This window comes from Mchenga conophoros, linkage group LG23 (assembly GCF_057382185.1).
Source record: "Mchenga conophoros isolate Kocher_MC1m ecotype Shallow Benthic linkage group LG23, M_conophoros_male_GT1.1, whole genome shotgun sequence".
In the NCBI taxonomy this organism is placed as follows: domain Eukaryota; kingdom Metazoa; phylum Chordata; class Actinopteri; order Cichliformes; family Cichlidae; genus Mchenga; species Mchenga conophoros.
The window spans coordinates 40,410,341-40,435,776 of NC_140547.1; the positions used below are offsets into that span (position 1 = coordinate 40,410,341).

General features: G+C 42.7%; 1 protein-coding gene across 12 annotated transcripts in view; it reads left to right on the top strand.

The window, feature by feature from the left end:
* Positions 1–25,436, top strand: part of mcf2la (mcf.2 cell line derived transforming sequence-like a) — a 54,699-nt gene that overhangs the window by 25,836 nt on the left and 3,427 nt on the right. For 6 of the 12 annotated variants that reach the window (XM_085263946.1, XM_085263947.1, XM_085263945.1 and 3 more), the window contains 29 exons: positions 3,591–3,674; positions 6,175–6,289; positions 8,480–8,570; positions 16,122–16,235; positions 16,427–16,543; positions 16,663–16,812; positions 16,901–17,025; positions 17,141–17,255; positions 17,333–17,452; positions 17,678–17,869; positions 17,959–18,150; positions 18,242–18,395; positions 18,553–18,605; positions 18,712–18,791; positions 18,912–18,978; positions 19,067–19,182; positions 19,274–19,343; positions 19,461–19,553; positions 19,644–19,736; positions 19,818–19,943; positions 20,642–20,863; positions 20,954–21,046; positions 21,128–21,206; positions 21,321–21,396; positions 21,500–21,606; positions 21,817–21,909; positions 22,831–22,905; positions 24,263–24,372; positions 24,488–24,600. In XM_085263946.1, the coding sequence (XP_085120072.1) occupies positions 3,591–3,674; positions 6,175–6,289; positions 8,480–8,570; positions 16,122–16,235; positions 16,427–16,543; positions 16,663–16,812; positions 16,901–17,025; positions 17,141–17,255; positions 17,333–17,452; positions 17,678–17,869; positions 17,959–18,150; positions 18,242–18,395; positions 18,553–18,605; positions 18,712–18,791; positions 18,912–18,978; positions 19,067–19,182; positions 19,274–19,343; positions 19,461–19,553; positions 19,644–19,736; positions 19,818–19,943; positions 20,642–20,863; positions 20,954–21,046; positions 21,128–21,206; positions 21,321–21,396; positions 21,500–21,606; positions 21,817–21,909; positions 22,831–22,905; positions 24,263–24,372; positions 24,488–24,600 (3,235 nt within the window). Of the gene's footprint in view, positions 1–1,688; positions 1,723–3,590; positions 3,675–6,174; positions 6,290–7,099; positions 7,404–8,479; positions 8,571–16,121; positions 16,236–16,426; positions 16,544–16,662; positions 16,813–16,900; positions 17,026–17,140; positions 17,256–17,332; positions 17,453–17,677; positions 17,870–17,958; positions 18,151–18,241; positions 18,396–18,552; positions 18,606–18,711; positions 18,792–18,911; positions 18,979–19,066; positions 19,183–19,273; positions 19,344–19,460; positions 19,554–19,643; positions 19,737–19,817; positions 19,944–20,641; positions 20,864–20,953; positions 21,047–21,127; positions 21,207–21,320; positions 21,397–21,499; positions 21,607–21,816; positions 21,910–22,830; positions 22,906–23,441; positions 23,517–24,262; positions 24,373–24,487; positions 24,601–25,436 lie in introns of those variants that run through there. The other 6 variants (XM_085263952.1, XM_085263948.1, XM_085263942.1 and 3 more) reach the window with 6 other exon arrangements.

Sequence of the window (25,436 nt, forward strand, 5' to 3'; positions counted from 1 at the left end):
ACTATTTGTGTTTGGCTGCCTTGTCCCACTTCCAGTGTGTGTGTGTTGTTTGGTGGGTAAAAGGGTTTCGCTCGCAGCCTCGCCACTATAGTTTGATTTCATTCATTCCACTGAGGACAAAGCGAGCCGTTTGAGAGTTTCAGCAGCAGTGAAAAGCTGCCCGACGCCTGAATGTCTGATATATCTGCACCATTCACCCATATAGTTCACAAACCATGAGCACTGTGCAGGTTATTTCAGCTAAATGAAATTGTTCTCTACAAATGTTCTTACATTTTCATAAAAATATGATGTTCAATTGGGGGAGGAAAGAAATGTCTTACAAAGTAGATTTTTGCATGCAGCAGGAAACTATTTCAAGGATTTAAAAATGCATCTTCTTAGTTGGACGATCACTTACTGATGCTTTCACAGCTACTTTACTGACTTGTATTTAACACTAACAGCTGCAAGTACTCATCCTAAGGCATGGCTAATGTAGGAAATGACCGACTAAAGGAGCTTTAACTCCATCTGGTTGAAATGGCAAATCCATCCATGAACTGGACACACTGTGACATGAAGTATTGCAAATCGCATGATCGCATCGCTTGAGATTTAGTCTGAGAGTTGGTTTTATTTTGAAATAAAACCAACTCTCTTGCTGTAAGGTCAAAGATGCGGACACTTGCACGCTTAAAGTATATTCAGAGTCAGAGAGCGCTGCACATGTCTTGCTGTTAGTCAGAGCTTGGGCCTTAGCCAGAGCTTACTGCCTGACACATTGAACTGACAGCTGGCCCAGTGATCCCACAACACTCAAACACACACTCTGACATATGACAACACACTTGCTCACACACAGTCTGCCTCCTATACTGTATATCATATACAAATAAAACATTTCCTTTTGGATCCCCACCTCATTATCTCCTTTGTCCTTCCAGAAAACAAATTGTTCTTCATTCAGCACTCATTGCTTTGCTCAAAGGCACCATGAACTCAGATTTTAAAGCACGCCCCCTTCCTCTTTGTCTCTGCTGTAGTAGAAGCTAATTACATACAGTTTCTGGGGTTTTTTTGTGTTAAATTACAGAGTGGTTGATTTTTGCTGGAAGCTCTGTGGTCGGTTTGAGTCTAATAAGTGGACCTGGATTAGTGCCAAGTCAACCATCTCTCTTTTTCCACTCTTAGACCGTTTACTTTTATCTTCCTCTGTCCTTTTTTTAAGCCATTTCTTCTTCTGTCTTGACCCAGTCACTGCTCCGATTCTCCTCTTGTTTGGTTGTTTTTTCTGCAATAATCACTGCTTTTTTTTTTTTTGGATAATCTCCTAAAATCTGTAAAGCTTTACCTCTGACTTTACCAAAGTGTGAGTGAGTTATTGCTGTACACCCCCAGGACACCATGTTCCTTCCTGACCAGAGCTACTTACAGTATACTTTGTTTTACTTCTTTAATAATTTTTAAAGCAAGTTCCAAGAGCATCTCAAACATCCTGTGAACAGCTGCTCATACTGTAACATATGTTGACTTCACAAAAAACATGAGACGTACAATCTGTAGTATGAGTCACTGTCTAGCCAATCGTACGCTGACACAATGTATGTAGCATTACTGAAGCTTTAAGCTCTTAATCCCAGGGGGTTGCTGCATCATATGGAGCTGCTGCATAGACCGACGGTGCCACAGATTAAAGAAGGAAATGACCAACAAACATCAGCATGCGCACAGTTTTTACAGGTAGTCTGAGGATATTTGTGACGAAGAATGCCAATTATGTGATCACCTGCAGTGCTTTAGTCTGGTATGAGTGGATTGCTTTGTTCTCCAGTGTGGTCATTCTGTCTTATTTTCCCACAGACTAAAGGTTTCATGCTGTTACAGACTGTTTTTAGTTGTTTGGCTCAAGTGACTCACAAGTCCTGGTTTATGACCGCCTGATAACATCGCCGATGGCCTCAGCTGCACTTTGTGTTTACCGTAAAATGACGCATTCACACTTTGGTAATTAACAATAGACTCGCTGAACATATCGTTGTGCGTTAACATCTTTAATAACTACAGGATTAGATTTAGAGATTTAAAGAGGGAGCAAGTAAGGCACATCTCAGAGAAATAAAGTCTAAGAAGAGAGAGTGTTAGTTTGTATAACTCTGCGTCCAGTTCACATGTCTGACACATGTCTGATTGGCTGACAGTGTTACAGTTAGATTAGCTAGCCCTTAATAGCTTTTTGGACTGTCTATTGACAGTTCTAATGTGATATCAGATGCACATTGCTTAAGAGTTGTGTGCCATATTGGATGTGATAGAACCACTGGTTGCCTTGGGAGGCTGGCGAGTGGTTCCTGCAGTTTGCCGGCTCTTGCTGGGTGAAATCAGTTGCAGAGAAGGTGCTTAACCAAAAACCTTCTAGTAATTGCTTTGATAGCTAGCACATTGTTGTGGCTAGCTATCAAACTACGGTGGCCCGTAGTTTGTCAGTTTTTTTGTTTTTCATGTTTCATGCTGCAAACAACTTGCTAACTACTAGATAAGTAGTAGTAAAAGTTGAAGTTGTGCTTCCAGTGTTTCGAAAGGGCAGCTTTTACCATCAGGGAGGGCAGCAGGCCAGTGTTTGTAGACAAGTCTGTCACTTCCATTTACACTATGACCACAGCAGAAAATAAAAAGAGAGTGTGTTGTTGTCTATGGTTAGCTTGTGATTGTGAATTGGAGACATCCACACTGTTAACCTCACGGTGGCCTATTTCCATCTTTTATATGCAGTTTGTTATCAGAGAGAAAAGTGGAGCTTTTAAACCTCATTCATCAGGACACTTTCACCACAAAGCTTATCCTAGATGAGATTAAAACAGTGACTCTTCTAAAGATCCTATAATCAGTCTGGTGTTGCAATTTTTGGGTCGATGGTCCCTTTATAAAAATGTGAACAGTTTGTTTGGGTTGCACTTGGATGGTAATTAATGCATCTCACTGCCAGTCCACACCATACTGCTAGTAAACCTTGCCACACTTTGCTCACACCAGCCGCGGTGCCAGCATTTGTCTGCACACACTCAGAGACACACACACACACGTAGCGATGCTCCATCATACACACTTAGATGACATTATAAATTCTCAGTTTTCATTCACAGATGCACACATGATCGGACACAGTTAACAATCCAATCCCTGTTTTTGGCATACATGGCTCACACATGGCAGCCAAATCAGAGGGGGGAGAGTGCTTTTTCTCTATCTCTCTGTCTCTACATGTCTCAAAGGGCTAAATGAGATTACTGTAATCCAGCCTGACCACAGGACAGAGGAAATCCAAATGGTGTTTACTTCATCTCCAGTCTACATTACTTTTACCCTTTTTTACTCTTTCTCCTTTTTGGATTTTCTCATTTTACTCCCTCCTTTTTTCATGTGCCCTGCCCTCTTTATTTCGCCCTACTTCCCATGCTCCTCCCCTTTTACACCTTCCACATATTTATATATAAACACACTTTAAAAAAAAAAAAAGTTCAGCTGTTGGTTATATTGGCAAAAGAGTTGACAGTGGATTTTGGTTTGGAGACTTTGTTTTCTAACATACTGTTTTCTGTTTCTTTGTTTAGATGACATCGTGCAAAAGGATGATACTCCTATGTATGCAGCACAAATCGGCTCTGAACTCCAGAAACAGTTTGCCATCCTGCCAGGTTGGTTTGATATTATACACATGCACAAAGTGGCAGTTAATTATTTCAAGACATACATAACTTTCTCCTCCTTTTGATATGTAAAGAACATGCGAGTAAACCCGGCTCTTTGAATCAGCTTATCCATGTCAGTGACTTAGTGGTGAAACTCATGATGAACGAGTGACCCCAGAGAGATCTCGGTGTCTTTCCAAATGTGCAGCATGGATTAGATTAAACTGGACAATTGAGTTGCTAACAAACACATTCATGTGTGTGAACAGGGGAATTTATGTCGGGGCAGAGCTAATGGGGGTTATAAACATAGCGCAATTGGCCTAACTCTTTAGAATCTAATTATATCTTTGTGTCTGTGTAGCTCAGTGAAACGCAGTCCTCTCTCTACTTGCGCTCTTCTATGTAACAAAACTGTTGGTGCAATTAAAAAAAAATATAAATGTCTCTGGCAGCAAAAACACTTCCAGGACGTGAAGGTGGATATGTCCAGCAGAGTCCAAAAATAGTTCCGCTCATACTTACATGACAGCCAAAGCGACACTTTGTGAAAGGCTTTTAACCTTTTGATAATTTATTTGCTTCTGTTTGTGTAGTTACCAATATTTTAACTCATAAAATAAAAAAATAAAAGTTTAAATAATTTTGATTTCATTGAAGCGTAATACCTTAAGGGTTTTGCTTTGCGCTGCAGATATATTTGGACCTTTCTGTGTCTGCAAAGCTATAAACTATATGTGGGACCAATTTACTATCCTTCACACTCTGGGAAAATGTTGATGCAGCACTAACAAAATTATTGTGACCGTGTGCAATGAACTATATTATTGTCTTTGAAATTGGGACAACAATTGGGCTTCGAAGATGGGAACAAGGTCTGTGTCTACTTGCAGTCAGTTTCCATGTTGAAAGGAACTTTGTTCCATCAAGACGATGCTATCTGATGGAGTCAGGTAGAATGGGGTCTGTGGCAATATGGCATTAACTATGATTGATTTGCAGAAATTGCAAGTCTGTGGCTACAGAAATTCGGAAATTCTTCCACAAATAGTGACATAGTTCCTGCAAAATAGTTGTTTAACTATAAAATGACTCAGGCGCTCTGCAACCTTGCTCTTATACCAGAATACAACCAGCTGAGTTGAGTCCTCTGTTGCAAAGACACGTGACACTAGCAGTATGTTGACTTTTTTTTGTTTATAAATTAGATGACAGTTATGTGCAAACCTTGATCTGTCTGTCTGAGAGTGATTGCAGTGTTTCTAAATCAGACTGCAATTGCTTGGCGACAAGTTGCCTTGTGTAATCAAGCTCAACTTTGTAAACAGTTGTGTGCAACTCAAAGTAAAGAAATTCAATGCAATTTTGTCTTGTTATTTTTTTTCCCTGATTGCAAAAAGGTTGTCGTCATATTTTTTACTCTAGTATGGAGGTGGTTTTCAGGTGTTTACTTAAAAAAAACAAAAACAAACAAAGCAGGCATGGCAGGAAAGAACTGCTAAGAGAAGGAAAAAAAAAGGGGGGGGGGGGTGAACAAAAATATTCTCATTCATTACAAATCAGACTCATGAAAAACACAAAAATAACCAGGAGCTGGGAGAGAGAGAGAGCAACGGCCCACAAAAACGTATGCATCACATGGTACCTGCCCCAAACAAAGGAAAAACAAAAAATCCCAACATGACCAAAAAAACTCATTTGAGACAACATGATGGAGTAGTGTACAAATCCACATGAAAATGCAGTGAAACTCTAGGGGCAGATTCAACCAGAATAAAGAAAAAGAGTTCTGATCCCAGCTGGTCCTGGACCCCTCTGTGGGACCCCAATGTGGGAAAAACTTGTCAGTTACTGATGATAGGTTGGCCCAGATAGAAGCCATGCAGGCAATCATAACCAACCACTCACACAAAATGCACACAAAGCAACATGAAACAAACATGTCAGCACAGAAACCTACTCTTAGAGCTCTGTATTGGGTTACCATGACGATACTGCCTGACCAGTGACGGCATGTGAATAATTCATCGCCCCAATGTTCTGCTTTGAAACTTGACCTGCCAACCAAAGAGAAGTGTGTGTGTGTGTGTGCGTGCGTGCGTGCGTGCGTGCGTGTGTGCGTGTGAGGTCCTGCTTATTTTTATAAATGTGATTTTTGCTCTGTCTCTCCTCAGCCAGAGGCGTGGTAAACAATCACATTAAGGCTCCTCTTAATGCCTTTCTTTCATTCTGAATTAGATCCAAAATGAATTTGCATGACTTTCCAATTATGGAAACAGGACTGTATGTAATTTATGATTTTTACCCTGCTGCACTTTATCAAGCAAGAAGTGGGTTTATTTGTGTCTGAGTGTATTTATATAAAGGAGGAAAAGTAGGGCACAAATGAACCGCTACAACATAACTTTCAAGTTTTCAATCCAGCTGTCATCAAATCAATTAAAAGCATTGACAACACCAGGTGGACACCGTGCCTGACATTTCTGTGATTCCTGTCTGTCTCCAGGGGGGCGAGGGATGAATGGAAGCCCCGTCATCGTCTTCCCAGAATTCCCAACTTTCAGCGAGCTAGAAGAGGAGGAGCTCCAAAATGTCCTCAGCTACCTCACGAGTGTCCCCAGGTGAGTGTCTCTCACCCCTCCTCTCACACATGTGCTGTGCTAACAGAGCTTGAGGTGTAATACCAGGCGGAGCCAACAGATGCCAGCACAACACCAAAGGCCTGACTCGAGGAGAAGTGACACAAAAGACACAAAGGTTTAGAGAAAAATGGAAGACTAAAGAATAAGTCACTGATAACTGGCAAATCAAAAATTGAAACTGTACTCTTTGATGTGCATATACAAACAGAATTTTTGTTACAATGTTAAAACATTGCTCATATGAACTCATATAGTAGAACTTAGGCCTGATGAAAGGTTTTGTATTTATAGTTTTTGTATATTTCTGCAGTGGAGGTTTGTTTTCCTAACTAGAATATTTTTTTTATTTATCTGTTCTCATTACTCCTCTGTCCTCCTTCTTTATGCTCCCTCTGCCCCTCCATCCTCTCACCTCCCCTCCCTTCCTTTCACCTTTCCTTTAGTGCTGAGCGCAGCACTCTCATCAAGCACAGACATGCTCTCACACACATAATTAAAGGAGAAAGGAAGATGCAGCTGTATATCTATCTGTGTGTGTGTGTGTGTGTGTGTGTGTGTGTGTGTGTGCGTGCGCATATGTTTGTGTGTGTGTCATGGCGGCCATTCAGTGGATCATCACCTTTCATATAACAGACACACACTCATACCCCTCCCTCTCTGCCCACCAGCTATTTTGCACCCTGCTGCCAATCGGCTGAGCTCCCGGGTATCCGATTGGCTCTGAGCGGCAGAGCTCGGCTTTAATTGGCTGAGGGTGGGACGCGGGTGGTGGAGGAGCAGAGAGAGAGGCAAAAGGAGGAGGGAGATGCTCTGTGAGGATGTGAACGGTCACCTCGCTCCATCCGCGAGCTGCAAGAAGATGATTGTGGATGCACCGACTGGACATTGACATCAGCCGAATAGGAGAGAACTGAGGAAGACTGGACTATATTTGGATGATGACATTGGATTATTGAGGATTTTTGTTAGATTTCTTTTTCTTTGGGCTCTGGAATATCAAAGATTTTCTTCGCCCGGCTTTTTCATTTATGTGGATTGAATCTATTTAGCAGTAGCGATGGACTGAGGATTTGCCGCTTGCGGCGTCCACCGGGTAGTGTAACGCATTGCTTTTCTTAACATCTCTGTGTGTGATAATGAAAATTGGCTAATAATGACATCCAGATGGACCGACTCAGCAGTATTTGTATGGTTGGCCTCACAGTCGGGGTGTGTGTGTGTATGTGTGTGTCAGGCTTAAATATTCATCCTTCCTGCTTGTGTGTTTAGGTGTCAGGATACACGTCAGCTTATCCAGCGGGGGACCTTTGCAGGAAAAAGCCATGTACACACACAAACTAGCTTAATGAGGCTGCTACATATGGCACTGCCTGTGGAATGAATGGCAAGATTTTTCACATGCACACATGCTAATGCAGAGCCAAGGTTGCCATGGTAATCACAAGGGTCGCTCTCTAATCGCCACTGAAGGCAAATGATGAAGAGGCAGTAGGTAGCAAGGTTTGAACAAGGGATACTTGACTTCCTTTGACCAGGGGCCACTTGTGGAAAATGACCTGAGGCTAGTGGGGAGTAAAAATAAAAATTTATACCCTTTTTTTTTTCCAACTAAGTGAAGGACTGACAAAAGGCCCATTCAGCAGCTGCAACTGCATCTTAACTGTAAATTTGACATTTTAAAAAGGTTATATAGCACTAAACAAAGAAACTGCAACCTCTTCAGTTTTTTTTCCTTAGGATAATACAAAAGCTTTGATTAGCTATGTCTACAGTGACCTACAGTGGGCCTGATTTGTCTGCAAGTTTCCTAAACCTCCTAGATAATAGACATAACCTATGCCATAATCTGTCAGCCAACAGTGAAACTGCCTAACGTATTCTTAATGCAAGCTGATTTGGAATTATTTTTTATAAAATAACTCAATTATTGCTTTAGCTGGAGCTCAAGGGCCCTCTCAATAATGTACAAGCCACCGCTGTGGAGGGCAAATTCTAGTTAAGGCCCCTTTTTGGGGATATTCTGGTACCAAATTCAGTAGTTTGCCTTGTTATCGAGGCCTTGACTTAAACATACACACCCTCTTTTTCTTTCCTGCACACACAGGAAAAGCAAAGATGTTTTTCTGTGGGGATTAACAGTGTGTGTATGTGTGTGTTTCTCTCCTGTAGTGTGGAAGCATCAGGAGTGGGTTTCATCCTGGTCATCGACAGACGGCTGGACCGATGGGCTGCTGTCAGGGCCACCCTGCTCCGCATCGCAGTAAGAACCTACTTGTTTGGTTATTTATTTCATTTTTGTGTGTGTGTTTCTATGTGTGTGCGTGTCGGAGGAAGATGGGAGAAACTGTCCTAGGACTTTACCGAACCAATTTGTCTGCGTGCATCATTTGCTGACAAAATCCCTCTGATGACTCCAAATAGCTGTTTTGGAGTGTGTGCATTACTCTTTATGTGCTAATGCTTGTTTTAGTCCAGATCTGTGGGTGTAGTTGCTGGTGTCAGCTGTCCGTGTGTATAATTTTCAGCTTAGCAGCATTTAGAATAATAGATGTTTTGGAGTTTTTAGTATTTGTGAAATTGCGCATGCAGTAAGTGGTTGTTTTACCTCATTAACTTCATATGCACTGGGAGCTTGGACATTTTCCTTTTTCTGCATGTTGAAATGTGGCAGGATGAGGTTAAAAATAGCTTATTATGTTAGAGTGGGTGGTGGAATCTCTGAAAGTGCACTCATAGCCTTTGTGTACGCTGAGACTTACTCAAAAAGCAGAAATAGAAGGTCCACGCAGTGCTGGCCATGAGTCTCATTCTGTAATTGTTTTTTAACCATCAGTGTATGCTCCATTAGCCTACTAGCCTACTTACTTCTTGGTAACTTTCACAACTCTATAAGATGATAAACTGAAGAGAGAGTGTGACATTAAAGAGGAAGGCAAGAGAGGGGGGACTAGTAGTATAAGAGAGGGGTTATATATCTTATTATTATAATAATACTTAATATGCATGTAAATTAGGCAGACTTGGTAATAATAATCAATAGTCATGAAACTGAAGTGTCCATACTTATTGTCATTTCTGACAATTAAAATTAAATGCCATTTATACCATTATATTATAAACTATTTGTATTAAATTCAAATGAAACTCAATTCAATTCAATTTTATTTTTTCAGCATCAAATTATAACAAGTCACCTCAAGGCGCTTTAAATAGTAAGGAAAAGGCCCTACAATAATACAGAGAAAAGCCCAACAATCAGAGGATCCACTTTGAGCAAGCGAGTGGCGACAGTGGGAAGGAAAAACTCCCTTTTAACGGGAAGGAATCTCCAGCAGAGCCAGGGAGCAGGGAGGGAGGCCGGCCAAAATAAGTAAATAAATCGCTCCTCGGTAAAATCTAGCATGTTGTGCCTGATTTTATCCTCCCATCTTTTTGTCCTATCTACTGAGCTGAGGTCTGTGAGGTGACACGCCACAGCACTAAAAATCTTAGATTTTAAGACATTTGAAGATGCCAAGGTGGGAATTTAAGTATGTGTCTTTTTGCAGATCGACTGGTAGCAGTCAGCAAGATGTTGGCCAATAGCGGTGTTCTCTATTTGGCTTTTCTTTGAGAGAGAGAGCTATTGCTTGGGCACTGACTTTAATTTTTCGTACTATATGTCACGTTTCGTAGATCGGACTCACGCGCAGACCACTAGTGTCTTCAAAAGGTGCATTTATTTACAGTGTTTCCTACAGTGGAATTCATATATATACATAATAGTGTCCAAAGAAAAAGGTGCCGGGGTTCCAGGGTCCAGGAGTGAAAGAGGCAGGAGTCCAGGAAGGGAAAGTTTCCATTCAGTCCTAGCACATCTCCTCTCCTTTATCTCTCTTGCTCCCGTTCAGTCGCCAGGCACAGGGGAAGAACAAGTCCAGAGGCAATCTATGCACAGGCAGAAAAAAACCATTAGTCTCCTGGTTCAGACATGCTCATAAACTGATTCTACAAAATACAGGACGACTGACGCTGATGACTCAACGATCCAGCGACGAGTAGAGCAGACTCGCCCTCTTAAGAAGGGTTCCAATCTTTCATGATCAGCGACAGATGTGCTGATCACCTCCAGGTGCGTAGGCCAGGGGCAGGAGCCCATACTGAGCTCCGCCCCGGCAGGAGAAAGAGAGAATGGAAGAGGGCGAGAGAGAAAGGGAGAGCAGAGGTGAGAGAGAAAGGTAAACAAAACAAAACACCTGACGGCTGTCAGCTGACGAGGGGCGGAGACCATGACACTATACCATGTTTCACTTTGGTTTTCCCTTACTTAAATTTTTTTGTAAGCTGTCATCTGTAATCAGTACTCTATCTGTGAATCGTAATAACGTCGGCCAAAACAAGGATAAAGCTTCGCCAACCCCTTCACATCTGTTGTCAGGATGCTCTTCCTGTATTGTACCTTTTACCATGTCCAATGTATGCAAATTTATGCTAATGTATGCTAATTGGGCACTGGTTATCATTAACGGTTTTTCCATGGTATCTCTTGAAAACTATCCCCACTGTGGAAATAAGTCATTATGAGGCTGCTGGCTTTGGTAACTGAACGCAAAGTCAAGTTAACCTACACACAGAAAATATCCAGTGCTAATAATGGTAATAATGAACCATTATTCCAGTCCATTGGCTCGTTCAGTGTCCTGAAACAGGATGTTGATGAGCTGTAGAATTCCATGAACCAACAATCAATCTGCTTTATCAGGTGTAAAGCTACTTCAAGGTGCAAGCAAAACCACAGAGATGTTTTTTGAAGGAAAAGTGTGAATGTAATCATTGAGTATGGACTAAGCGCTGAAATCATATTATCTAAAAATAATAGTTTAATGTTTTTATCAGTAACGTCTTACTGGCAAGATATTAACATTTTAAAAATATCCAGAAGACTGGCACCTGCTCTAGGAGAGCTGGGCAGAGCCGTTGAAGGCCTTAACCCATCAGCAGGACTGATATCTGCTCTTTTATGTGAGGAGGAACAGAATGAGCGCTGCCAGAGCTATAAAATTATCTCCAGCAGGACTCTGACCAAACAGTTAGAAACAGAATTCATGAGGGCGGCCTGAGGACCTGAGATCCTTTAGTGGGCCCTGTGCTCAGTGCCCAGCACCACATAGTGCCGTAGAATACCACAACTGACAGGTCCACACTGGCACCCTGTGCTTTTCATAGGTGAGAGCAGGTCCACCCTGTCCACTTGTGACAGACATGAAAGGGTCTGGAGAAGCCATGGAGAAAACCTGTAACATCGTTCATTATGTCTTTGAATTCAGCTCTTCTAACACATTAAACAGTCCATGCGGGTGTAGATATTCAGCATGTGTTTTTTCCCATTGAGATCTGATGTATTTTCAAACTGTTCCTTAAATTTTTTGTGCAGTGTGTAATTCTTTTGCCATTTTAGTCTTTATTTTAGGCCCATAAATAATTTTTGGCAAATGATACTCAGGTCTTAGTAAATTGTACATGTATCCTTTATGTATGCACATATAGGTATTCTGGAAGTGACAGTCATTTAACCTAACACCACCATCTGCTTAGCTTCACTTCATGTATGAGCTGCAAACAGTGGTTCAGTGTATCGTAAACTGTGAAGCCAAAACCACCTTACTGACTAAATAATGTTATAAAACCACTTCTAAATTACCTAATGCATGTATTTCTGTATAGTGTTCTATATTCAGTTTTCATATCAGACAACATATGTGCTCAGACTGATATATTTGTGGCCAACCTTTATCAGTTAATCATATCAGCTCAGTGAGACATAGCTTTATGTGTGCAGTCCTTCCTGGAGCCTTGAGATGACCTCCTGTAAAATTCCATTTTATTTATAACAAAACATTTTCAGTACCACCACCACACTTCCAAAGCTACACAGTGTATAATCTTTATATATTTCCATTTTGGGTCTTTTTGTTCCCAGTCTTCTCTGTCTTTAAATTAAACAAAAGATTAAAAAAAAAAAAAGAAGAGAAATCAAGCCAAGATGACAAAGTGGCCTCCTATAATTTAGAGTGGTGGTAGAGTTTATCAGCGTGGTAGCAGAAGCTTCTCTGCTGGATATCCCTTCCTTCCTTTACCTCTCCCTCTCATTACCCCGTCTCTCTCCCCTTTGAATCATCCATCACTCCATTCTTCTGTTTAGTTCTCACCCCCCTCAGAGTTGCCTTCCTCACTTTAAAAAGGATTTTTTTTTAACTCAGAAAGCTGAAATGTGTATTTTTATTTTCAGTGCAGTGAAATGCTTTTTTAAAAAATATATATTCATGGCCTGCTCCCAAAAAGAATGATGTAATGGTTTGATGTAGTGGATATTTTGTGTGAATAAGATTCCAACTGGCAGTTTCAGCTGTTATGTGAATGCCTTTTCATGTTTCATGTAGGGAGGGAGGTAAAATATAAAAGGGTATGTCAAGTCCACACTGGAAACAGGCAGCATTATAACCTAACCTGAAGGCATGAAGGCCAGGTGGTGAGACCAACTGTCTGACATGATCTCCTCCTCACTCGCCTGTGGTTGGATGTCCTTGCTGGACACGCCTGTTTTGTCCACTAGCCAGTGGCAGTCGGCCTCATTGGAGAATGAAAGTTGTTCATCGTCCCGTGAGATGCTCTATTCGTGAAGGCTGCTCAAGGTCACGTGCTGCCATTTGCTGGTTTGCCAGGGGGAACGAGGGACGGAAAAAAATAAAGGAGTGGGCAAGTGTTAGTAGTATTACTGCAAAGCGAAGGCACAGATGCTCTCAGGCTGCTTTGTTGGTGCTTTCACCATCTAGACACAGTGCTGGGTTGTAAAATTAAGGTAGTGAGCTCATTGGATAGTTTGATTTTGATATTTATCAGTGCGGAAATAATTGGTTACTGTGAAGAGACACTCAGGTGTTGGGTTTAAAGATTTAAAGAAACACTCCACTGCCCTAGAGAGAATATTATTGCTCGTGTCTGAAGTGTTAGTTTCCTTTCCCCCCCACTTTGTGTAGTGAACATGGAGGACCATCTTACCATATATGCAAATGCCAGAATTTATCTAGTATTCTGGTTAAATTATGGGACACCTTCATGTCTGCTGCAGCTTGTCTTTGTGATTAGGGGTAATAAATACACAGGCATCCATGCATACGGAAACATTGCTGCAGGCGGAGGATGCAGATGGCTCAGTCAGCCGGTGCCAGTGAGAGGCTCGGGTTTGTTGCAACAGATCGTTTTTAACATCAGCTAAAAAGGCGTTCCACTAAATATTAGCACTCTCCCTGTCAAGATCTCAGCTGAGCGTCTTTGTCGCAACTGGGACATTGTTCACGTCTAAAAGTGAGAGCAGTAATGCAGGCGGAGGAGGGGGGGTTTGAGCACGTGGTGGATGGAGGTGGTTTAATATGGTGGCGGGCCAACTCCCGGGAGAGCAGTGTGGATGTGATTAGAGGACATGACTGAAGTGGTTTTTCCCGTTCCACCCATCCTTCTTCCCTTCCATCATCCCGCTCAAAAGAAAATTATATTCTAATTCTTATCATTTATTAATGCGCGCGGAAAATGTCTGTGCGTGCGCGTGCATGCATCGCTTTAATGTTTATGCGGGGTATCGGTGTTCATCTGTCACGGGGAGTGCACCGAGCAGCACGTGTATTGTCATGTTAATGCAGAGCTACAAATTAAAACAGGACCTCTCAGGGTTTATTGAATTTAATGACCTCCAATTACACATGCGCTGCTCACTGATGTCTGGATGGTGTGTTATTGATGAGGGGGAAAAAAGGAAAAACTAAAAAAATACACAATGCATCATTTTTTTCTGTAGTTAACATGCACTGTCATCTGTCATTAATCCCAATAGGAAGCACTGTATGTAAAAGATATGCAGGCAGTATGGGTGGAAAGATGTTGTGTAGAGTGAGTGAATTTTCCAACCTGGCTGTCTTTCATCAACATCACAGCAAGCTCTGTCTTTGTGTGTGTGTGTGTGTGTGTGTGTGTGTGTGTGTGTGTGTGTGTGTGTGTGTGTGTGTGTGTGTGTGTGTAAAAGCCAAAAATAAATGACGGGACGAGTAGAATGAGGCTGCGGCACAGGGAACACTCTTAGACGACTCGTCGTCTACTCTCTCTTTCCCGCTAAGGCTCTCCACGCGTTTCCATGACAACCCAATGCAGGCATTTCATGACAATGATGTATGCACGCTGGATGTGTGTGAGCGCCTCTGTACCAGTGCAGTCCTTTTCCTTGTAGACTAAATTGAAGCCATGCTTTACGGATGACTTATTTATCGTAGGGCTCGTACTCTTTGCTGCGTGTTACCAGTGATTCCAATGAATAAGGCAGCCGTGGCGCTATTTTGTACAGACTGTCGTCACACACTCACTTTTGTCAGTGAATAAATCAACTAAAAATATTCCCAAATAACACAGGGCGCTGTATTTAGATATTATATGTGCATGGCTCAGTGGGTTAAACCTCAGCTGAAGTTTGATCAGCAGAAAAGACATGAATTTACCAAGAAAAGCAGTGTCAATTAAACCAGCTCTAAACCAAAAAACAACAGGAAAAAAGCTTTAATCTTTAAGCATCATCATCTTTCAGATTTTCTTTTGTCAGCAGACACAATTTATGGTTATGCTAAAAATGTCATGAGCTTGTCACAGAGCTCTAAGCTTGCCTCTGGTGCTGTGTGTGTGTGTGTGTGTGTGTGTGTGTGTGTGTGTGTGTGTGTGTGCACATGTCATCCTGCATTGATTTACGATGTCTAACAGGGCGGAGCAATTCACTCGGGGATTTACAGGAAGCCACAACCGATATAGCCTTTCAGCTGAGTGGCCTCCAGAGCTGCTGCCTGTCTGAAGGCAGTTCTGTGTTTTTAACTTGCTAGTGTGGAGGTGGACAGACCAAATGCTACAGCTACTCCCCAAAGTCACAGGACTAATAACATTACACTGCAATCACAGCTTTCTAGGTGAGAGCTGCTGCAGGGGAACTGCAGTGAAGAAACGCAGCAGATTTATTAGATGTTAAACGCTCTTAAATCTCTTTACTGCTGGTTTGGGATTGCAGCAGTGGGACAGTGGGCACAGATGTGAGGTTTGTTTAATGCCTCACTCAGGAGCTGCACCGTTAAACCAGGGCTCTGCCTTTATTACTGTCAGGATCGAGAGACTATACAGTTGGACTGGCACAACTGTGAACCTTATATCTCACAAATTTACAGTGTGTTAAAGTCAACTTTGCTTTAGGCTATGAGCACAGCATTGCTTCTGAGGTAGTTATATAGGGAGGGCTGTTACAGGGACTTCAGTTTAACCGAGAGCTTTTTTCTGTTCTGTTCGGTCAAAGCCTCTGTGCCAAAATGTGCAGCACTTCATCTAGCAGGCACTCATCAGATGCATTTTATCTTGTGCACCTTGCTCTTCTTCATGGCTTCATGTCACAGATTCGATTTTAACGCTGTTGACACCAGCTTGAACCGCTGATACAAAGCAGGATGGATCCATGCTTTCATGTCATTTATGCCAAATTCTGACCCTACAGCAGATATGGTCATCAGACCAGGCAACGTTTTTTCAGTCTTCTATTATAAAATTTTGTTAAGCTTGTGAATTGAAACCTCAATTTCAAGTTTTCATTGTGGTCTTCTGCTGTTGTAGCCCATATCTTTCAAGCTTTGGCATTCAGATATGCTCTTCTGCACACCTCAGTTATTGAAATTTCTTGGGATAATTTGTGGGTGGAAGTAAGCGTAAGGTATTGATCACTGTCTAATCCGACTCCCTGTCCTCCTTTCTCTGTAAGGGTTCATTTCCCGGGAACTTACACTTGGTTCTGGTGTTGCGTCCCACTACTTTGTTCCAGCGGACTCTGTCGGACTTCCTGTTCAAGTTCAACAGGGATGAGTTCAAAATGAAGGTATGACTAATACACCGCAGCACTTTGTCTTTACGTAATGGCTCCCTTGTGAGTCACTGAGAGCACAATTATTATTTTAGCTAGTGTAGAGCTGTCGTCACTGTTGTAACTTATGTTTATGTTTGTATTCATCTCAAAATAAATGTGTGATAGTATTTCATTTAATCAGTTTGGGTGTATGTGTGTGTCAGGTGGTGATGCTGAGTTCTGTGACTGAGCTCCATGCGTATATCGATCCAGGACAACTAACCAAAGAGTTGGGAGGCACACAGGAATACCACCATGACAGCTGGATCTCACACCGCACTGTATGTACACACACATGACTATTTTGTCCCCGATTTCTTTAAATATATATATATTTATGTATGTTCTGACTTATTTTTTCTCTGCCACATACATATGCATACGTGTATGCCCTCCACAGGCCATTGAGGCCTTCGCCCTCATGGTGAAGACCACGGCTCAGACCTTGCAAGCGTTTGGCACTGAGCTTGCAGAGACCGAGTTACCCAACGATGCTGAGGCCACCACCATCCTGCTGCAGACGCACACACTGAAAAAGGATACGATGAAGGTTGGAGATGCTTTTCTGTTTTTGTGGCAAACTTCTTTTTCTCTTTTTGTTGCTTTTAGAAAGTTTTTAAAATGGTTCGAATTTCCAGGAGGACCTGAGGGTGGCGCAGTCACAAGGAGGACGGCTGCTGGATTGCATCAACGAGCCTCTCAAGGCAGACCCCGAATACAACATGACGCATGATGAACAGGAAAACTTGGCCACTGTGCAGAGGTGGATGACTAAACTGAAGGATGCATAAATAAAAAATGAAGTTGCCCCTGCATGCATGAATAAATGTCTTCTTTTGTCTCCCATCGCTTCTCATTTGCCTCCTTTCCCTTTTCAGACTCCTAGGTCAGCTGGATGAGACGGAGATGGCATTTGACGACTTCTGGGAGCGCCACCGTACCAAGCTGGAGCAGTGTTTGCACCTCCGCCATTTTGAGCAGCACTTCCGTGAAGTGAGTCAAGAGTCATCCTCTCATTTCCAATCCAAATCTCGGAAAATGACGTGCTTATCAATCCCTGTGCTCCTCAGGTGCGCGCCCAACTCGATGTGACGTCCGAGCGATTGTCGGGCTTCTCCGAGGTCAGCGTAAGCCCCGCCCATGCAGAGCACGTCCTCAGAGAGCTCAGCGGCCACGAGGATAAAGCCCGAGTAAGTACACACAATTGCACACGCAGTCTTGCTCATGTGGTTCAAAAAGACATGCTCAGCATTTTCTGTCCTCTGTTCGTGCAGAATTTCTATAGATCTTCAAAATGCTGAATACCAGTATATACTATTGTGTCCCGCTCTGCTGCTGAGGCAGAATTCTGTATATTCTGACTTATAATAAAGATATATTCCAATGATTGCAATTGTTTTGGTGTGTTTTGAAAGGACATCTTAGACCTCGCCTTGTCCTTGGTCAGCGAAGGTGACAGGCTGATAGAAAACTCCCACTACGCCGAGGACTCCATCAGGCCAAAGTGCACCGAACTGAGAGGAGTGTGTGAGGAGATCAGCTCCACTCTGAGGAGCAAAAAGAGCCTCCTGCTAAGAGCCATGGAGCTCCACCACGCTCTGGAGGAGGTAAGAGTGTGAGGAAGGCTTCATTAATCGTCCACAACAAATGCGCTGTATCCTTAGAAGCACTCATTGGTATTTCCCCCCCCTCAAAGGCGTCGCACTGGTGTGAGGAAGGCATCTTCCTGTTGGCTAACCAGCCAGTGGACCGCTGTCAGTCTCAGGACGGGGCAGAAGCAGCTCTACAAGAACTGGAGCGATACTTGGATACAGCATCCCTGCACACCCTCACTGACCGCAGCGCCATCTGCTGCCAGTACGAGGCGGTGCTCAACTCTCAGCTCAGGGTCCGTGAGAAGATTTTCAGTTTAAATTTTTAATGTGTGATACCTTTATCATATTTCACATTGAGCTGCAATATTTTCCATCCTCCTTTAGGACCAGATAGAGAGAGTTTTCCAGAAGCAAAGCTCCGTCCAGGAGATGTTCGAGAAGAGACGCGTCAGCCTGAAGAAACTCGCCGCTAAACAGACGAGACCAGTCCAGCCAGTAGCTCCAAGGCCTGAAGTCAAGTCACCGCATTCTTCTCCCCGTAAGTAGCCATCTGTAATTGGTTTAAAGAAGAACAAGTGCCAGGAACTGATGTCAAACGAGGTATCTTTTACTCGTTTAGTGGTGGTTTGATTAGGATGAGAAGGACGAATCTAAACTTGGATGAAAAAAACATAATGATGTTTTTTTCTAATCAGATCTAGAGAGAAAAGACAGGAGATACTCTGCTGATAATGCCCTCTCCAAAAAGGTAAATTCTTATCATTTCTACGAATGTTGTGTGATACAATAAAGGTTTTAAGTGGGTGATAAATACTAAACATGCATGACTGTGTGTGATTTATTTATTTTTTAAGGTGGAGTCTCCTGTACACAACGGTGGCACAAGACATGCTTCTCTTTCAGAAGAAGAAGAAAACTTGGCAGTGCTTCGCCGGTAAGGGGTCAAAGTTCTTTCCCCAGAGCCCTAGATAGGAAAGCAATTATTTGGCAATCATGCTGCTTGTTCTTTGTAGTCCGCATTGTATTTTGTGTTGTGTGTGTGTGTACATTTCAGTCACGTGATGAACGAGCTGCTGGAGACGGAGAGAGCTTATGTCGAGGAGCTGCTGTGTGTGCTGGAGGTGAGCGGTGTCGGTAATGATACCGTGACCTGACATTAATTGGTGAAAAGGCTGAAGCTCTTACTAAATGTGTGATGTTAAAATTCAGGGCTATGCGGCAGAGATGGACAACCCTGCCATGGCTCACCTCATCCCCAGCAACCTGCACAGCAAGAAGGACATCCTGTTTGGGAACATGCCAGAAATCTACCAGTTTCACAAGAGGTACGCTTTTAAGCTAATTGATTATATATGTGGGTGCTTTACAAATGTTGTTCATAGTTTGAGTATTTATACCTCTCTTTCCTGTCTCAAGGACATTCCTGAAGGAACTGGAAGCATACACTGACTGCCCAGAGCTGGTGGGCCGCTGCTTTTTAGAACGGGTGAGCACTTTTATTTTCTTATACATCGTCGTTTTGACAGGAATCCCATCAACAGCAATGTTTCCGTCAACAGCGGTTGAGCTCGTACTGACTTGCTAATGATTGTTTTCGCTGCAGATGAAGGACCTGCAGATCTACGAGGCTTACTGCCAAAATAAACCTCGCTCCGAGAGCTTGTGGAGACAGTGCTCCGACTGTGCCTTCTTCCAGGTCAGCCCTCACAGCTGTAGCACCGCCTTCCTTTTCACTTTTAAGCAATATAAAACTTAAATCTTAACCGGCTCATGTTTTATACACCAGGAGTGCCAGAGGAAGCTGGAACATAAACTTGGATTGGACTCCTACCTCCTTAAACCCGTCCAGAGAATCACCAAGTACCAGCTACTGCTTAAGGTCAGCTCTGTTCATGTATTATGTACACCTGTTATGTAAGAGGGGGAATGACTCACTGTTTTGTTTTTTCAATGTTTGCAGGAGATGTTGAAGTACAGCAAGGGCTGTGATGGTTGTGACGACCTACAGGAAGCACTGTCCTCCATTCTTGGGATTCTCAAAGCCGTTAATGACTCCATGCATCTCATTGCCATCACAGGATATGAGGTTAGAAGAAGTACACTGCGTTTGCAAACTTTGCTGGAGGTGGTCAAATCATTTCAAACTGCTTTGAATGGGATATCTAGCGTGCGTTCTTTTAAAATACAGAGCAGGTTAATTATTCTTTAACAAGAGCTGCTGGGGTTTACAGGGCCTGGGCATGAGTACACCCCAGACTCTCCCCTAAGTGCTCTCTGCCAACTCTCTTCCCACTTTTCTTATCTGCTTTTTCCATTTTCCCCTCCAGGCTAAAACCTTTCTTTGTTTTTTAAGTACATATAATCAAATATCTAAAAACATTAAAGGCTACAGAGCTGAAACACAGCTACCTGTGCAAAGGTGCAAAGCCAGAGTCAAAAACAGTTGCAATAGCTCCATCATGTGGCCAGTTTCAAAACTGCAATGCTGCAAAACTTTAACCAGGGGTGTGAAACATAAGGTCCAGGAGCCAGAATTTGCCCAATAAAGGTTTTAGAAAATGTGAAGGAAGGTGTAAATGTTTTAATTGATTTAACTGTATGTATACTGTACTTGTCCCACTGACGAGTAATAGGTATTAAATGACAAAAAAGTAAATGAACAAAAATGTTCTGCTTTATAATTACAGGACAGTTTTGGCAATAAGCTACCAGAATTTATTATTTATCGGCTTTCAGAGAGGTCGTGCAATGCAAAAACACGCATCTGTCTTTTCACCCTGTTAGGGTAACCTGTCAGAGCTGGGTCGTCTGCTGATGCAGGGCTCCTTCAGCGTGTGGACCGAGCATAAGAAAGGTCATGCCAAAGTGAAGGATCTGGCCAGGTTTAAGCCCATGCAGAGGCACCTGTTCCTGCACCAGAAGGCTCTGCTCTTCTGCAAGAGGAGAGAGGAGAACGGGGAGGGCTACGAGAAAGCTCCGTCTTACAGCTTCAAACACTCCCTCAGTGTGAGCCTGCTTGCTCCATTTTTAAAAGGAAGGTCGATGCCGTGCCGTAGCAGTAAAGATTTAGTGTTTAAGTTTTCTATATTCTTTCAGATGAGTGCGGTGGGCATCACAGAGAATGCCAAGGGAGACAACAAGAAGTTTGAGATCTGGTGCAACTCGAGAGAAGAAGTTTTTATAGTGCAGGTAAGGGCGTTCGACCTGATTGCTTTTATTAATCATACCTTTAGAGATGAGGAATGATTGTCCACGCTTGTTCTAATCTAGGCCCCGACGCCAGAGATTAAAACGGCATGGGTGAACGAGATCCGCAAAGTTTTGACTCAGCAGCTCAAAGCCTGCAGAGGTATTGTGAAAACTTCTTTCTTAACTTTTCCAGAAGTTCTTATTTTTTAAACCTATTTTATTCCTTTTTAATACTTTTTTTTGTTGTTGTTGTTGTTGTTGTTGTATGTTTTAGATGCCAGCCAGCAGAAGAGCTCAGACTCTATGTCCCCAAGTCCCACCAGCAACAACTCTACTTCCATCTCTCTCAGGTTGGTGGCTTATATGTAACGTAAGGACTCATTAGACAGATTAGAGATAATAAGGAAAAAAATCAAACATACGTCTATTTTTCAAACTTTTTTCTTTTTGCAGCCCTTTCCGTAGCAGCGGTCAGAAGAACCAGAAGAAGCAAGAGGAGAAGAAGACTGAGCCAGCCCCGACCTCTGACAGCAACTCGTCATCCTCGCCGAAACACAAAGGTAGATGTTTGAGTTAAACAGCATCTTCGAAGACAATAACACTTTTATCTAAGTCTCTACTCTAAGCTGTGCTCTAAACTCCCACTAAACCAGGTTCTTTTTGTCTTCATCTATCATCTTTCTCTCTCCTCTCCACTCCCCTGTTTGGGGCGTCTTCTCTCTTTTCATGGCTTCCCTTGTCCTGCACTCATTTCAAATCATTGCTTCCAGAAGAGCCGGTGACCAGTCCGACCACTGACAGGTCCTCAGTGGCCAAAAAGCGTTTTACTTTGCAGGGCTTCAGCAATCTCAAGAGTCCCAAAGGTAACATTAGCGAATGCAAACATTTTTTTAAAGGAAGGATAATGCTAAGAACAGCTCAGCGTGGCCCGTCACAGTATGTCGTTTGTCAGTGATGAAAAGTTCAATTGATTATCAGCAAGAAACACCCTTCGCTATATAAACTAAGAATACTAATATCCAGAATCCAGTTCTGAATGTGAGCCTCTGTCTGAGCTTTTACCCGGTGCCCAATAATTAATTGGCCTCCTCCAGTCTAACCTGCTTCACGGCCTAATGGAGCACACATGATCCCAGATGGTTATGTTGGAGACAGTCTACCTCCTGGTGGTGAAAGTTTAACACTGCCATTGTGGCTGAATCAAAATGAATATTAAGGTTTTTAAATTATATTGGAAAAAATACAACTAGTCACTGGAGTAGAGATGAAAGTGAAGTAGAAGCTCCTCTTCGTGAAAGCAGTATTAGTCAAAACTTTAAAGGTGACTTGTAAAGGTGACATCTTCATTTTTTTTTTTTAATTCTTGGGCTCTCAGTTCAGTTATTTAGCCTATAGCGGGCCTTTTTGCACATGCTCACTTTGGCCTATCTGCTACAAGACTTTTTGTTTTTTTTGTTTTTTTTAAATAGCTCTACTGATTTTAAGACGACCTCCTTCTGATTGGCTGCTCTTCTAAAGCAGGAGTTTGGACAGCAGCTGAGTTGTGCTTGTGTGCTCACAGGGTTTAGCTTCATGCTTATCTTTACCTTTGACCAAATTTAATATGAGTATCCACCACTGTAATGGTGTGTGTGTGTGTGTTTGGCTATTGATTAGCTAAGACTGTTCACATCATGTACAAACTTCTAACGTTAGTGTTAATTTCTTGCTTCCTTTTCGCTTCTGTCCTCCCTCACTTTTCTTCTCTTCTTCCTCCTTCACATCTTTCCTTCCTGTGTGGCCAGGCTCGACTCTGAGCCCTGAGCACAGCTCCAAACGCCACCTGGTAAAGAGCGATCCCACACCGTTTGGGTTCAAAGGTATATTTCCGCCCCATTATGAGGGAGCATTTCATTTTTAGAGGCCATCTCACTTGACCACGATGTACTCCTGCTTCGATTGTCTCCATAATGTAGATTTGACACATTTCGTTACAAACGGGGTGTAACGTTGTAGCAACCCATCGGTCCATCAATATAGAGGCTGTTCTTCATCCTCTTGCTGATCATAGCGACTATCTGCGTGTCTTCAAATGAGTAATAGAAGCAGCTAAAATGGCAGTAATATATTTGTATTGTGTTGCTTTGTTCGCTAAAACTGCCCAATTGGAATCTGGTGCATTTACGATTTAGACCAATGAAATGTTTCCAAAGGCTGGTTTGAGTTTCACCCATGCAGATAGTCGCACAGCATAGACCAACTTTGTAACCTTCATCCACAGGTCATCATCATCATCATCATCATCACTGTTACATGTCTGGTATCTTGTGCATTTCAGTGATGCTTGATCAGCTGAGCCGTTGTCACTGATTTTTTTTTTTTTTTATCATTTTGCTGGCCGTTTCTTCCCCTTCAGAGCCGGCTCCCCACGTCACTCTGAGCAGAGTCAGATGGATGAGCACCTCTAGTCTGTTACAGAGCAAGCAGCGAGGTACAGAGCTGCTCTGAGCATCAGCAGCCACAGTGGGGTGTTTGCTGTTGTTTGTGGGTGCTCGTGATTGATTTGAACTGAGGTAAAGTGTCGCAGCGTGTATCTGCCGTGGGAGTCCTTTAGCCTTTTACCGAGTCTTACTGTCTTTTTGCACATTGGAGCGAGATCTAAAGATTCAACCTGACTAAATCTGAAGTCTCAGTTCTAGGCTAAATCTTTTTGCACGGTGCCTACTCGACCTCAAATCAATCATTGCCTCTTCTTCTACTGTCGGGTGTTTTTTGCTTGTTTGGGGTTGTTGTGGTGCTGTACACAGTACGCCGCTTCAGCAACTATTTTTTGGCACTGGGAGTCAGAGCAGCCTTGTAACAAATGCAGGTGACTGAAATCTGTTTTCTGATCACAGGTCCTCCTTTTCTTTCTGTCTGATGATCTTCTCTGTGACTTTTGGAGGAGTGTGTGTGGTTTTTGTATCTAAACAGATAAATTTTTCATAATCTGATCGATCACATTTTTTGGGGGGGAGGGGGTTACCCTCCACACAGGAGATTTGTGTGGCTTTCGCAAATATTTGATCCATTCATGTCATTTTTCTGTACTTCACTATTGAGCTCAAACATCTAATCTCACTTGATTTAACATGGAGCTTTGTGATAAAGATCGACCTCACTTCTCTCCTTTTGTCCCTTTTTTTGTCTGTGTGTTGAACTTTTCTCTCTCTGATTTTCCCATCATCCAACCTACAGGCTGGAACAAGGCGTCTCTCTCAGCGGACGCCTCAGAAGAGAACGATGGGTACTCCAGCGGCGAGGACCCCATGAACTCTGACCCCGAGGACGAAGTAGGAAAGAAGCTGGTGAGCCTGAGAATGAAGAATTATTATAGATCTGTATTTTTATTTCTTTTTTAGCTTAAAATGTTAAAGTGTGGTTCTAAAAGTTGGTAAAGTTGTTAACATTTGATCCTTTTAGGCTCCAGGAAAGTATACTGTGGTAGCAGACTGCGAGAAAGCAGGACCTCAGGAGCTGTCTGTTAAGAGTGGAGACATGGTCCAGCTGATCAGAGAAGGAGAGGAGGGACAGTGGTAAAAAAAAACAAAAGCAAACAACACTTAATTTAAATGGATTTTAATAGGACCCAGATGCATTTGAGCTGATAGGGAGGAAAGAGTAACTCAAATAACCACTTGTTACCAGCAAGGTGTGCAGAAGAGCATCTCTGAATGCACATGTCACACCTTGAAGCAGAGGTCCACAGTGGGTGTCTTCTGGAGCAAATGTGTGACACTATAGACCCAAGATTGAGGAATGTTTCCAGGACTGTGTCGAATCTGTGCCACAAAGAAAGGGTAAAAGTTGGTCATTTGTGACTGCACACACTTCTCAGTATAGCCGCCAAATTTAAGGGCTCCAAATGCGAACACTGCTTTTAAGCAGACTACAAATGGACTAGCACAGCGGTCTCCAACCTTTTTTGCGCCACGGACCGGTTTATGCCCGACAATATTTTCACGGACCGGCCTTTAAGGTGTCGCGGATAAATACAACAAAATAAAACTAGTACCAGTACCGAAAAAAAGAAGATTTATTCATAACACACGTGAAAAGACCCAGGAAAACAGAGTAAACGATAAAAACGATAACAAAATAACACTGAAAACCGATAAAAACCCTGAAAACTATACATTTCATACCTGAGCCTCAACTCTCGCGGCCCGGTACCAAACGACTCACGGACCGGTACCGGTCCGAAGCCCGGGGGTTGGGGACCGCTGGACTAGAATAAAGAAAAGCTGACGGTATACACATCTAATTCTGCGAGGGAATATAATCTGAACTTTCATTCTTAAAGGAACAAGTTCACTCTGCTTTCATGATGTGACACATAACATAAATATGACAGTGAGTGGTACTTTAATCA